The following is a 14,704-nucleotide window of genomic DNA, read 5'->3' on the forward strand; positions in this document are numbered from 1 at the left end:
AGGAAATATTTGAAATAAGTTGCTCAAATTTTCTCACTTGACAGTGATTATAGACATCATCTGTTTTAACGCACCCACATCCTTCTCCATCTTGCAGCTTCATTGCTGCGGCCTGACAGGGATCACAATTTTGGAGTCTATTCAACAGACCTGCCCTAAGCCAAAAGGGTTTTTGGAGAATATCGTCATGCCTGTAAGATGCCCCCTTCAGAGATTTTAGGTGTCATGATTGGCCAAAAATCTTTTTCCCATGTGTGCTCAGTTTGTGGTATTTGCTTTCAGAGATGTCCTGGAGTTATCATGGATTTCTTCAACAACAACGCACCAATGGTGATGGCCATCTTCATTGGAACAGGAGCTCTGTTGGTAAGAAAAAAGCTTTAAAAAAAAAAAAAAAAAAAAAAAATCAAGCAAATTATATCTCGGGTTGCATGGATGAATTCAAGCTATAAAAGTAGGACAAATACATTGTTGATTTTGGAAATAGGGAATAGAGATTGGACAGTCTAGCAAATCCAGGCATAATTTACACTCATTGGAATGTATTAAATTTAAAACACAAAATTTCTTTACAAAAAAAAAAAAGATCAATAATTCAGTATGCACTTTCCATGAAAAACGGGGGGAAGAGGCAGCCACCCTTTAAAAAACAAAAACTTTTTTTTTTTTTTAAAGAAGATATGCAAATCCGTGAGTGCTGAACCATGAGTATGCGGTGTCTGTTGCCATTTTGCTTTTAGGGTAACATAACACATTTTTATATATTTTGCATCCATCTCTGATTTTTTTTTTTAAACCTCATCTACAAATGACATAGCCCAAATACTTTATCTCATCTAAAAATCAAATGTGGCCCTTGAGCACAAATGTTTGACCAGCGCGATGTAAATTCAATGTGTAAGATAATTTGTCTAGAAGAACTCAGAGAAAACAAAAAAGCTTATTCCACATTTGACTTGCTCAAATGTTTCCATTTCAAGATATTTTGTAGGTTGTATTCAAAATGTAATGGGAAAAAAATGTTTATGAAAAACAGTGACAGACATGTTTTTATAGAAAGAATTTATGGTGGAGCTTACGGTCATGTTCAAAGTTCTAACCACTTGAAACTCTGTCTTCCATCTTTCCTTTCATCCATTTTAATCACATTTTATTGTCTTTGATCACCCCCTCCCTCCACACACATGCACGCACATAGATCACTGCTCTAATATGCAGCACGATCCTCAGACAGAAGCTTGTGTCCAGCTCATCATCTCCTCAGTACATCATCTTGACCAATGCTTCTCCATCCCTGCCTAACGTGTCTCAGAATGAACTTGTCTCCAGCCCTTACCCTGCCCAAGAACCAGTCATCTTCACTCCTCTCACAGCGGCCAACACAACTGTGGTCCAGACTTAGTCTGCTCAAGTTACTTTATCATTTTTTCACTATATTCCACAATGAAAACATACTTTTTACTTAGCACACGTTAATTTTTATTTTTATTTTTTTTATGTACAACACACAGTGACCATGATAAAACAAATTACACTAGTGTCATTAAAAAGGCTGTTTTTCTTGTCGGGAGTTGACCAATGTCATTTTCTTGTAATGCAGGTTTGAAGGGATATTAAACACTAAAACTCTCTTTCTGATAAAATGTATGAATTGGTGTATACTAATGCCTTATATGTCCTGGTCATTATTTTGACATTTTAGTGAATGTTTATTGAAAGCTTGAAATTGAACGGAAAAAAACTGTGTGTGGCGCGATCTTCAGATTAAACTCTTTCATTTCCATTCAAAACTCAGCAATTTTCCTTTCCTTTCTTCTGATAGCACTCCACTCTGTTTCTGGCCAGTGCCACATTATATCCAATACGCAAGACATATGTTCACTCTTTTGCAGTTTTAATCTTAGTTGCCATGGGGCCCACAGGGTGTCATTCATTGCTTCATTCACCCTTGCTTTATTTCCCCTCTACTTTCTCTGTCCGCATGACAGATCACTGCCCTGGTGTGCGCCATTACCCTCTTGAAACAGATCAAGAAAGACCTGCTGGCCGCCGCTGTCCGATACTCCGCTGTTTACTAGCTAGGTGGAGGATTCCAATTTCATTCCTGACTCAGCATCAAAATATCATTGCCACGTGTGCCGTTATCTTAACTACTGACGCTATTTTTTTTGCAAGTGCTTGCTTTGAACCACCGTTTGTCATATCAACATGGGATTTACGTTTCAGATTACATAAGGGAAGCTACATTCACAGCTCAACCAATAGGGTGTTCAGTGTCGTACCATATCAGACACCAGTCATTGAAACTTCAGTTTATTAGAAACAAATATGTTCGGTTAATAACTGGTCAGTGTTACTGTTTGTCACTGAAAATTAATCAAATGTTTCTGTCCAAAAATCTTTCACCTGTAACACTTTGGTACTAGCTAGACAACTTGTTTTATTTTGTGTTACCTGAGATTTGTTAAGGACAGTGTTGGATTTTTGTTCTAAAACCTGTGACAGACGTTACCTTTTTTCAAAAATAAAATAAACTACTTTGTTATGCTATGGTAATGATTTTTGTGTCAAAAGTGCTGATTAATTACAAAAGCTCAATATTTTAGATCAAGTGTGCTTTTACAAAAATACGTAACTGCTTGGAGAGAAAAATATATCCTCATGGATGTAATACTTGAAAAATAATTAGAATTTTGCATGAACATTTTAACTTTTACTGCCACACATGACAAAAAAATCCAACCCCTGCACAGTGCCATCTTGCTGATTACGAGCATTCATCAGATTGCATCAAATTCCGTCACATTTCATTGTAATTCCATACACCAGCAGCCCATTGAAAAGAGACACAATGCTGCCATCTGCTGGCCATAGTTAGGTGGTGTTTTTGATTCCACAACCCATTGACCGGGCAGCGCTGCATTTAGACGTTGCTCCGTCCATTGACGAAAAAAAACAAAAACAAAAAATGTAGATGACGTCATTTCACATTTATGGCAGCATACATCGTGATTGTATTAATCATTATTAAACGTTTTTGGCAGTCAAAGAGTTAATTGACTACTAGTTTGAGCCATTTTACAAGCGTAGGCCCAATGTACTCCAAACATCCATCCATCATTTTCTCAACCTCTTGCTCCTCACAAGGGTCGTGGGGGGGTGCTGGAGCCTATCCCAGCTGGCTATGGGCAGTAGGCAAACATGGTAAGGTTTAATTGTGCCATATTCCGTCTTACCATATAAAGGTGAGCACTAAATGTGACTATCTTCTTGGTTAGTTATCAAGTACTAGCTTGCTGAAGTAGACATTACATATTTTGTGCTACTCAGCCAGTAATAGTTGGGATAAAGAAACGCTAACAAGTCATGAAGTCATGACTGTTGCCTTTAGTAACTCTCAAGAGGTTTGTGTACTTTGTCTTAAAGACAGCGGGAACAGATTGCAGCATTGTACACCAGGGTCTTTATTTCAAAGCACATACACCACTATTGGGACCTGTGATGATAAAAAGAAAATTATTTTTACATAATATAGATTCCACCCGCCCCACACCCTCAGTTGCTCATTTGTGATCATAGGTATGTGTCAGATTTGTTTTTAAACTCACTGCCTACAATGCAGTCAACCTCTGCAACAGAGCACACTCCTGTCAGACATACAAAAGAAATCTAAGGACAAGGAAAGAAGTGAAAACATAATTATTACATTCATTTATAATTGTGGTCATATTAAAATGATTTTCATTGTTTGTACTGTTGTCTGTAGTTTAAAATACTGTACTACATTGACAGTTGTCTGTTACATGTTTTGGTTGGGATACCTCTGGGTCCTTAGGCTGAGATGGCATGCCCCAGTCGATGGAGGCAACGTGGAAGGGTAGTGAAACAAAGCGAGGGTTCAAAACCCTCCCGATTTGGTGGGCGTTGATGTGTGGAGAAGGAAGCAGCTGTGAAACTCCTTGGCCAGGGCAACTTTAGATACAATGGAAAGATGAACATTTCCGTTAAACACAAATGACGGTTTTGAATGCAAAATCAAACGCCTACACTGCAGCCTTCTGCACATTTGCATGAGTTCAACAAAACTTGTGGTCGAAGACTATTTTATGCAAATTGTATGACAACAGCAAAATTCTAATAAAAGTGAATATTTAAGCGCACTGAAAAATGTTAAAATTAGTGAAGCACTTTTTTTTTTTTTTATTCTCTAGATGGAATTCTTGGTAAAGATGCAGTGGAAATGTAATCAATTTCAATTGCGCTAGCCTTTACAATTAAACCAAGAGAACCATCTATAGAAGAATATAAATGAATAAATAAGTAAATAAATAAATAAATTTGTTTCATGAAGCTTTATTTTCCCCATCACTAATTAAAATGTCTTGAGTGACAACTTGACAATACTGTACCTTGATGTACGTGCTACCGTAATAGCTGCCTTGTTGAAGAGAATGGAACTCCAGCACCACCTGACCTGAATCCTAACAAGGATGTTGGAAATTCACTCCATATTCAAGGGAGAGGAATCATCAGTAGGCCTATGTCTGCATTACATGGTTTCTTACATCACAGCCGCCCAGGGCCACCTTGTAAACATTCAGGTCAGATGTCACCATCTGCAGTAAGCAGGGCACATTGACCTGTGAAGGAGAAGAAGACTGGGGTGCTGGAAGCTCCACTAAAGGGTCTGGTATCGAAAGAAAAACCCCCAGTCCACGCTCTACGAAGACATATTTCATTAAATTCAGAGGTCAATAAAAGCCTTGTAATTTAATATATGATCATGAACACACACCCTGCTAGCTTGCCATTTCAACCATAACATGAGACAACAAAGAAAGAACTACATGTTAATTTTTTTGCATTGTTTTTTTTTTTTTTTTTTTTCTTGGTTGGGCCTCCGTTTTTACTTGCTGATTTTCTAGGAAAGTTCCTTTAATGACTTAACATATGTTATCAAGACCTATATAGGGAAAGTTGAAGCTCAGGAAGATATCTCGCATGGTTTGGTGTTTATTAGTGTAACCGGTTTTCTAATCAGAGGTAACAAAAGCACGTCCATGTTTAAGGCACTTGAAGAGTCAAGAATGTTCTGCCATCTAGTGGAGATCTGATGTAGCGACATCAAAACAGATACTTAAATTTACACGACTATGTTGATTCATACGAATACAAACAAAATAGTGTTGTAAACGGCAAAAGTCTTTTCGACAGCAATCAATGTCTGAATCCTCAATCATGACATACATGGCCGCTGGGGAAAACTGACTTACCAAACCTTTCAAAAAGCTTGTCCTCTTCCCCATCAGGTTGTTCAGAAAGTTTGTTAAATGGATGTTGCTGTCCAATAAAATTGAGATACATGTACAAAGGCCAATAATCTGATAAGGCAGTTCCTTTTTCAGAGTTTGTGCTTCCTTCAGAGTTGACAAGGTGGTAGAAGTGGTGGAGGTAAGGATGTGCTTGGAACCCATGAACATAATCCGTCTCGTCTGTAGTTATTAGTGTCGTAGTTTGTTGAAATTGAGAATGTTTAGGTGGGTCAACAGGGTCTTTAGATGAAGGTGGAGTCACAGGATACATTGGATAGCGATCAGGGCGGTAGGGATATACACAGACACGGCGCTCCACATACGCTTATCACGCACTGCGCGTAGGGCACCAACTGCCTAAAGCCTAATTTATGCCTCCACGTTTGCTCTCGCGTCGATGAGCGCCGTCGATCACATGATCAACGGCGCTCATGAATTTTAAGTGCCGCGTCGCTCTTGGCCGGCTGACGTGCACACGTCGCCAATCCTTGGACGCCGTAGATGGCGGGGCGTAGCTCGCTTCTGATTGGTCCGTTAGATGGCGTTTTTTCTTTTTTTTCTCTCTCTCTCTCTCTCTCTCCCCGCCCCCCGCCCAGATAGTGTCCGTGAAGGCAACTGGCGGCGCAAATCGACTTCCAGAGACCACGGTTGTGCATGTGGATATGTGCCTGGGACGAGAGGCGGAAAACAACAATAACAAAAAAAAAACAAAAGAAAACTGTTCGCTAAGCGCACGGCTGTTGTGTTTTGGCGAGTTTACGGCCGACACCGGTGCAAATTGGCAATAATTAATTGCCACGGTGATGAACTTACTCCCCCCCCCCTCTTTGTTTCGTGTTTCTGAATTAAATTGAACTTCCTGAATCCGTCATAAAATGCAGAGGAATCGCCACTCTGTGGCGTCCCAGCCATAGCGACAGCGGGACTTGGTGTGAAACTCCAGCAGACACCGATGTGTATTGCGCACAAGTCGGAAGGCAAACGCACGAGCGGCGCAACGCCGTAACCCCCCCGTGCGAGCCCGTCGCAGAAGCATACTGAGGCCTTCAAGCCTAAAGCCTAATTTATGCCTCCACGTTTGCTCTCGCGTCGATGAGCGCCGTCGATCACATGATCGACGCGAGCCATGAATTTTAAAGGCCTCAGTATGCTTCTGCGAGAGGCTCGCGTCGAGGCGTCACGTTGGAGCTCCGCTCGTGCGTTTGCCTTCCGACTTGTGCGCAATACACATCGGTGTCTGCTGGAGTTTCACACCAAGTCCCGCTGTCACTATGGCTGGGCCGCCACAGAGTGGCGATTCCTCTGCATTTTATGACGGATTCAGGAAGTTCAATTTAATTCAGAAACACGAAACAAAGCCGGGGGGAGAGTAAGTTCATCACCGTGGCAATTAATTATTGCCAATTTGCACCGGTGTCGGCCGTAAACTCGCCAAAACACAACAGCCGTGCGCTTAGCGAACACAGTTTTGTTTTTTGTTTTTTTGTTATTGTTGTTTTCCGCCTCTCGTCCCAGGCACATATCCACATGCACAGCCGTGGTCTCCGAGCAGGGAAGTCGATTTGCGCCGCCAGTTGCCTTCACGGAAACTATCTGGGCGGGGGGCGGGGAGAGAGAGAGAGAGAAAAAAAAGAAAAAACGCCATCGAACGGACCAATCAGAAGCGAGCGACGCCCCGCCATCGACGTGCGTCCAAGGATTGGCGACGTGTGCACGTCGGCCGGCCACGAGTGACGCGGCACTTAAAATTCATCGACGCAAGAGCAAACGTGGAGGCATAAATTAGGCTTAAGTTTTAAGGCTTTGTTTCGTGTTTCTGAATTAAATTGAACTTCCTGAATCCGTCATAAAATGCAGAAGAATCGCCACTCTGTGGCGGCCCAGCCATAGCGACAGCGGGACTTGGTGTGAAACTCCAGCAGACACCGATGTGTATTGCGCACAAGTCGGAAGGCAAACGCACGAGCGGAGCTCCAACGTGACGCCTCGACGCGAGCCTCTCGCAGAAGCATACTGAGGCCTTAAGGGGGCACCAAAAAACAAATAAAGCCCGTAAAAATAATCATATTAGTAATTATAATATCAGTGTCTAATATTTAAAATAAAAGCTTGTAAAGCATGTTAATAAATACAAAAAATAACGTAGCATTATTTACTCGACGAGCGGTATTGCTGGTCTACGTTGGTGCCCCCCCCCCCCCCCCCCCCCCCCTCCCCTAGTAGTTTGTTCCTATTAGGGAAAGGGGGAGGGCTGCGGGGTGCACTTTTGCTCCAACGGAGCAAACTACTGTACTAGGGAAAGGGGGAGGGGGGTGGGGTGCACTTTATGCTTCAATCGCAAATTTGGCAGAAGTTTATTCTTGGATATCTGGACATGTCATCAAAAAGGCATCAAGAATTGGGGGCGGAAAAGAGGAAAAGAAAAAACAATGAGATGATGCTCGATGTGTCACTTGCAGGTATGACAATGACAATTTGTTTATTTTGTAGCAGCTACGTTTACATGACCACAGTTAGCAAAAAAAAAAAAAAAAAAAAACTCCAAACCACCGCAGTGGAATGGTTGTGACCAGCACGTTCATTATACGGTATGTTAAATAGAATGTGACGAGACAATATTGTTTCATATGGAACGGCCAAGAGCGGCATGTACTGGTGAAAGTGTAATTTGAAAATAATAATAATAATCATCTTAAGGCTAAGTAGATTTCCTCATTTCATATTCATAGTTTTAACATTATGTCCAGAATTTTTACATAGTGCCCTATCAGTCCTTCTTATTAAAATTTTCATGTACCTGTGTTTTAAATATAGGCCTGCACAATACCATAATCCTAATCAATTTAGAAAATGTTTGTACCATGGTTGGTTCAAAACCATATTTCATTGTAGAATCCCTGAATATTGTCTTGTATTTCTGAATACAGGATCAATGCTTCAATATGTTCAAGGAGCATTTCATACCCTAACATAAATGCGGAAATTGCACAAAAGCTGTCATATGATGACCTGATAGCCGATTTTGCAGCCCAGAAATGTAGACATGTGCCTCTGTAGGGCCTCTACTAACTTGCTTGCACTTTGTTTATTTCCAGATGTTTATTTGTTAATAGTAGTGGCATTGAGTTTTATTTTTTATTTTAATTCATTTAGCTTTATTTATTTGAGTATTTGGTGTCATTGTTAGTTTTATAAAGACTTATTATATATCACTTATTTTTGTGAACATTTATAAAACTTCAATATTGACACTTACAAGTAGGGCTGGGTATCGATTCAGATTTCCAGAATCGATTTAATTCGATTCACAAGGGCCCGATTCAATTCATGATTCACAACGATTTTCGATTCAGTTGAGAAATTCATGCAGCACATATTTTAGACAGTCAAAAGTACCAATGCTGCAAAGAGTAGAAACTTCTTGCTCTAATTTAATACATTATTAAGAATATGAATATTTACATTAGGAATTGAATCCATTGCAGTTACATTAATCTGTTTCATTTAACATGGCCTTATAAAAACAATAAATAATAATTTAAATAAATTACCACCACAAAACATTTATGCTTAGGGCACCAAAATGGCTAGCGCCGGCCCTGGATACATGAGGGGAAGGATGGCCAGACAACTGAGTAGAAAAGGAAGACTGGTTAAAATACATAGGAGGAGCGTCGGATTGCAGATGGACATGAGAAGGGAGGACACCGGCAGGAGTTGCAGGCATGGACTTTCTATCCATAGAGTTTACTTCTGCTTCATCACCAGCAAAGAGAGGACTTTGGATGCAGCATCTTGTACCTTGCTTGTGAACGGCATTCACAGATGTGTGATGTTTTCACTGCATGCCAAGCCAAGATATCCTATTGGTCCTTGAATGCTCTGAACCAAGGGCAGGGCAGCTTTTTGGATGTTTAAAAAAGTAATAATAATTCTAGGTATCAATACGGTATTGGCAACTGCAAAATTGGAATCAGTATCAGGGCCAAAAAAATGGTATCAGAACAACACTAGTCAATACAGGAAACTTTTAACATTTGGATGAAATGCAGTTTTACACCACATACAGTGTTCTCTCATTTATCGCGGGTGTTACGTTGCACAAACTACCCGAGATAATGAAAATCCGCGTTAATTTAAAAAAATAAAAATAAATCTCGTTAAATATATATATTTTTTAAATTTATAATATATGTTTTTCATTTTGGTATAATTTTTACATTATTGTAAATGCCCTGTCATTCATCATATATGTCCTTTTTTCCATTTACATTCATTTTTTTCCATTAAAAGCATGTTTGTTTTTTTATTTACTTATTACAGTATACAGCACAGTATTTTTTTTTTTTCATTCATTATGCATGTTTTTGGTTTGGTATGATTTTTAGTTTATTATGAATGCTTTTTTATTCATCATTTTCATTTGTTTTTTTTTCTTCATTGACAGTATTTTTTTTTCCATTAAAAGTATGTTTTTTAAATTTACTTGTCATACAGCACAGTATATATTTTCTATCTCTGGAATGCAATGTTGTGGAGCATCGGGACTGACACTGTCGGAAAGTTCTCGTCAATACGAATCCATGGATGCCCGTATGGCCGCCGTCGGACCTTGGGTTAGAGAGATACGGCCGTGCAAAGACAAAAATAAAATAAAATAAAATAAAATAAAATAAAATAAAATAAAATAAAATAAAATAAAATAAAATAAAATAAAATAAAATAAAATAAATACATACATACATACATACATAAATAAAACCAAAAAGCACGTTGTGAAAAAAAAACACAAAAGATGAACCCGCGATAAAATAACTCCCTCTGAAACAATGTCTGGGCGTTATTTATGCTACACGAGAACTTGGAATACATTACTTTGAATCCTATTAGATTGGATAAGTGCAGAAAACAATTGAGATCGCTGTTAAATATCAAGTGTGTAAAACAATATAGAATAGAGCCTACCTTGACTGTCATGCCACATGTAATGAATGGAGTGGCTATTAACATATCTGTATCTTGTCTGTCCCAAGTATAGCCACACTGTTGCACCAGTAACAACACTGGGGTCCATTCTCCACCAACTGCATAAGTCAAGAAACTTATCAACAAGTCATAAATAAACATTTCATTCATGTGTCTACCTTAAATATGGCTTACCATTAATCCTCAATTCTTGTGTAGCAGAGAGTCTGACATCCATACCATGATGAAGGGAGCAACAAAGTGACAAGGGGATCATGGAAGGCTTGACACGAGACACCGGGCATGACCTCTTGACTGGAGTCCCCCTCCATAGCTGACGCAGCACATAACTGTCTCCCTAGTCATTGCAAAACTTTCATTATATTGGTCATGTGCAAGCAAGCAGAACACAAAATGAAAATACAGAACTTTTTTGAAGGGACCTCCCACTGACATCCTGTATAGAAAATCTATTCTACAAAACCTACTGTACCTGTTGTGTGACATGACAGGCATCATACTGGGCTATCAAGCTGAGGTCTCGCCATGTGGTCTCCACAGAGTAACCACAATGAGGTGGCAGCTGGGAGAGGTGTATGGATGATTCATTCTCTGCTTTACAGAAGAAGAAAAAAAAACAATGTGAATTCAACAAAAAATACTGTATGCAAGAAATGTACACGTTTGTGTGTTTCAAAAGAATCTCAGACTAAACCTGGAAGTAGCTGTGAGTTCACCTCTGTCCACCAGGAGCTGTACAGCTTGTCTCCTCCGGACAGTTAGGGTCATGGCGGTGTCTCCACAATCCACCTCAGGCTGAAGCTTCTGCCAGACCTCTTTCGAGCCGCTGACTTGCCATCCTCTCTTTACCTTTTCCTTGTGAGTGGACTGCCAAGCAACAGAGTGTTGCACTTGTGTCAAGTTACTTCCCTGCTCAAACGTAAACTCACAATAGTTATTTAGCTTTCATGCATACAAATAATTTATGAAAGAGCCAAACACCATTCTGCCAGATTAAGAATTTGAGTCAATAGCAGTAGGTCCAAATGATATTAAAAACCTCCTTACTGGAGTTGGTGTAACAAAAGACTCATATTAAAAGGTTGGCCTGGTGGTTTCTAATTACTAAACAAGTCATCCTCAATGTGTTAAGTCTGTATGCGTTTCCTCCCACTTCACAAATAGGTGTTAACCTAAATGGCTGTTTGTCTACATATGCCCTGTGGTTAGCTTGAGCGTTTATAAAATCGCATTGAGAAGATCCAGCTTAGAGCACTCTTGTAGAACAACTGTGTCATACTAATAACAACCACCACCAATTTGTGAGTAAACAGATGATAATTATTTCAGTATGCATAGATGACGGGTCAAAATAACTATAAAGCGTTTTTGGTCTCTTTAAGTGGTGGTTATATGAAATGCTACCAGATTTAAAAAAAAATAAAAATAAATAATAATAATAATTCCATGCCAAATCACCTGAAAAATCTGAACATTTTAAAACTAAGCTGATTTTGATCTGTACTTTGTGATATCACAACGCTAAATCTCAATATTTAGGTCAATCGGAGGAGCTATGGTCCACCAAATTTGAATATTTTTGTGACTGGGCATGGCCGCCTTCATTTGAACCCTTAAATCTCAGTAACTACCAGTTATATCTTCACAAAACAAAACAGGTATTGTTGAATAGGAATTTCAACAAGGATTCCGAATCTCCAATCATTTTGATGATTGGTGCATATTTTAGTCACCTTACAACCTTTTGTTTGACGTTGATGTTGAAATTGACCTTGTGGATCACATGACTTGAAAAGAAAATCGTTGAAATGTCTCTAACATGTTCTGAAAAGCATAAGTTTCAGAGGTTGTTTTTTTTTTGTATAGCAGCAATTACAAAAATAAAATAAATTAGTTAAAGTGTCCATACATTCAGATATGTATTGGTTATTCAACTTTCAATGAATATTTAACTCTTTCAACTATGAATATTTGTAAGTAAGTGAGAAATTGCATTGCATGAAAAATTTAGTCATGTGACCCATCAGTTGAAATTGTGGATCACATGACTTCAGCAATTTTTTTGTGAAATGTAACCTGTCACATGAGCTCTAAATCCTCAAGTTTCAGATCAGTTTTTTTTCTGTTTAGCAGCAAAAAAGGAGTTACAGTATCCATATCCTCAAATATTCACTTTTCAACGACTCCTTATTGCTGTTAGACAAAAAACGTACCACTGATTTTTTTTTAGAGAACATGTGAGAGATTACATTTCATGAAAACTTTTAGCCATGTGATATCCACAAGGTTAATTTCAAGGTTAACAAAAGGTCAAAAGGTTAACAAAATATGCATCAATTTTCTAAATTAATGTAGATTTGGAATACTTAACTCCGTTTCCAACAATACCTTTTGATGAAGATCAACCCAGTAGTTCCTGGGATTCAAAAGGAAGGTGGCCACGCCCCTTTGACAAAAATCTTAAAATTTTGGCAGGCCGTAGCTCCCTAACCTTAGCTCCGATTGATTCTCAAAAATTTGAGATTTTGTGTTGCACCATCACTCTCAACATATACAGCAAGTTTCATAAAAATCAAAATCCGCTTGGTTCAACCCACTGTGTGATTTGATTTGGCATGGAATGACCCTGTCATTTCTTCAGTTCCCTGTTCATTTTAAATAATGTACCAAGTACAACTAAAAAGCAGATTTGTGTGGACCAGTATTATCCACGACAACAAAAAACTGTGCATACCAGTTGAATTCAAGAACTGATCAAGACATTTTCCAAAGGTTTTCTGAGAACCAAAATCACTTCACAAGTTCCTGCATAAATAGCTATGACACTGTACTGTCAAAAACAGTACTTTTAGACATTGCATGTTTTTGTCATTTAGCCACTTGTTACACTTTAGTGGCACCAGACAAAATGAGCAAGAAATTGAAGAAAACATGGCGGTCTCAATTTTTTCCATGACTTTATGTGTGGCTGCACAGTATGACATTTCTGGATGTCATCAGAATTACTGACTCATCATGAAAATGTAGAGCAAAAACAAAACTCTGAGGTCTTATTAAAAGTGACCAAACATTTGCACACATACCAGTGAAATTACAAGTCTCCTAAATAAAATATCTTTCCTTCACTTTGACACATGCAACTAGCTCTAGTTGGAACTAATAGTGTAGTGGGATACAAGTACAGAAAACTTTACTAGAAAGTCACAGTCATTCTACCATTGTGCTTAATTATCCTATGAGGGAGGACAAAAAAATAGCACCCAATGTGGACACGCTAGATGGACACTCAATGTTGGCTAATTAGTTTGAAATAATATTTAGCAAGATTTGTCAGCAGAATTCACTGCAGTCAAAGCTATTAAAAATGGTTCTCTCCGTTCATACCTGTAAGACTTGAATGAGACCGACGGTCCACATGACGATGAGGAATGTTTGCTTCAAGTTGACCAGTGATGAAAAACTTCCCAAAGACCACATGCTGGATTTGACCCGAGCTGCAGTCCTTATTTGAAACACCAGTCTCCTCTCTTTCCATTTTCTTTGCCTTGTCACGTGGTTCATTAAAAGTGTGGTCCCTTTCAGAAGACGACGCCATGTTGTGTTTGGACTGCTGGTCATTTTCCTGGTTAAAACTTTGTCTCCATGTTCATCCATTGTTCATCGTCGTCTGCAATTATTGTAGATATTCCAGAGAATTCCACTTGCCCGCTTGAACGTAATTGTTGTCGCTCTGCATCTTCTCGGCTCAAATTATTTTTGAGGTTTTCTGTGTTGCACTGTTTGGGTTCCCCTGTAAATTGGGGTGAAAGTGGTCAGAAGAGGTCGGTTTGCAGATCACATGGGGCAGAGTTGTTATTAAGATGGTGGAAATCTGGAAGACAGCCATGTGATATCTTTTGTGTCTCAAATGCATTGCCATGGTGAGTTTCTGTGCATCAAAACGCTGGGGATCAGACGCCTTGAGGATAAAGCATTTATGACCTCTTGGCAACACACCTGTTCGCCAATTGGCCCTTAATTGACCATGTGACCAGAAGCAAATACAATGTGCTTGTTTAAATACTTCTATTGTTGGAAATGAAAATAATTTGGACATTTGGTTGTTTTGACAAAATGTTAGTTTAAAAAATGTTATTTAAAAAACTTGTAAAAAAAAAAAAAAAAAAGCAGTGTAGTGTATTTTCTCATGTATTATTTGCCCATATTTGCCTCTCTTATGTAAGTACAGATACAATATTTACATACTTTAAAAAAATAATCACTAAAAGAATTATCTTTATTAACTTGCACAGTGCTCAGATACTGAGAAGGAAAAAAAAATATCACTGTCTGAACGCTCCATCAAAACAAAGTGTTCCCATAGCCTGCCTACATTTGTGAACTGACTGACTTTTCGTGGGTGGGGA

At 38.9% G+C, this 14,704-nt stretch overlaps 2 protein-coding genes across 5 annotated transcripts in view; one reads left to right on the top strand and one right to left on the bottom strand.

Moving 5' to 3' along the window:
• cd9r (CD9 molecule related) overlaps positions 1-2,548 on the top strand; it is a 13,311-nt gene extending 10,763 nt beyond the window's left edge. Inside the window, exons 7-9 of one of the 2 annotated variants that reach the window (XM_077501229.1) lie at positions 98-193; positions 283-366; positions 1,199-2,548. In XM_077501229.1, the coding sequence (XP_077357355.1) occupies positions 98-193; positions 283-366; positions 1,199-1,402 (384 nt within the window). In that variant the 3' untranslated portion in view covers positions 1,403-2,548. The remainder of the gene's footprint in view (positions 1-97; positions 194-282; positions 367-1,198) is intronic. The other variant, XM_077501235.1, reaches the window with a different exon arrangement.
• Positions 2,549-3,602: 1,054 nt separating this feature from the next.
• LOC144004186 (uncharacterized) lies at positions 3,603-14,264 on the bottom strand. 3 transcript variants are annotated; one of them, XR_013279233.1, is made up of 8 exons: positions 13,683-14,264; positions 11,015-11,165; positions 10,771-10,889; positions 10,473-10,635; positions 10,278-10,396; positions 4,566-4,720; positions 4,410-4,481; positions 3,603-3,972 (listed from the first exon to the last, which is right to left on the bottom strand). XR_013279233.1 is itself a non-coding variant. In XM_077501206.1 (8 exons), the coding sequence occupies exons 1-6, from the start codon at positions 13,950-13,952 to the stop codon at positions 4,679-4,681; spliced, it is 909 nt and encodes a 302-aa protein (XP_077357332.1). In that variant the 5' UTR covers positions 13,953-14,264; the 3' UTR covers positions 3,603-3,972; positions 4,410-4,481; positions 4,566-4,678. The 3 variants fall into 3 exon arrangements, 2 of the variants coding, with proteins under 2 accessions (XP_077357332.1, XP_077357338.1); XM_077501206.1 differs by having other exon boundaries at positions 10,771-10,892; positions 11,015-11,207; XM_077501212.1 differs by having other exon boundaries at positions 4,554-4,720; positions 10,771-10,892; positions 11,015-11,207.
• Positions 14,265-14,704: the final 440 nt, after the last annotated feature.

The sequence above is a fragment of the Festucalex cinctus genome, chromosome 1, assembly GCF_051991245.1.
Source record: "Festucalex cinctus isolate MCC-2025b chromosome 1, RoL_Fcin_1.0, whole genome shotgun sequence".
In the NCBI taxonomy this organism is placed as follows: domain Eukaryota; kingdom Metazoa; phylum Chordata; class Actinopteri; order Syngnathiformes; family Syngnathidae; genus Festucalex; species Festucalex cinctus.

Excerpts from the sequence above, each read along its gene's own strand:
- LOC144004186 (XM_077501206.1), bottom strand. The coding sequence starts at position 13,952 with ATGGATGAACATGGAGACAAAGTTTTAACCAGGAAAATGACCAGCAGT. Across the intron at positions 10,636-10,770 it reads CCTGTCATGTCACACAACAG|GGAGACAGTTATGTGCTGCG; the intron begins GTACAGTAGGTT and ends TGCAATGACTAG. Across the intron at positions 10,397-10,472 it reads ACAAGAATTGAGGATTAATG|TTGGTGGAGAATGGACCCCA; the intron begins GTAAGCCATATT and ends TGACTTATGCAG.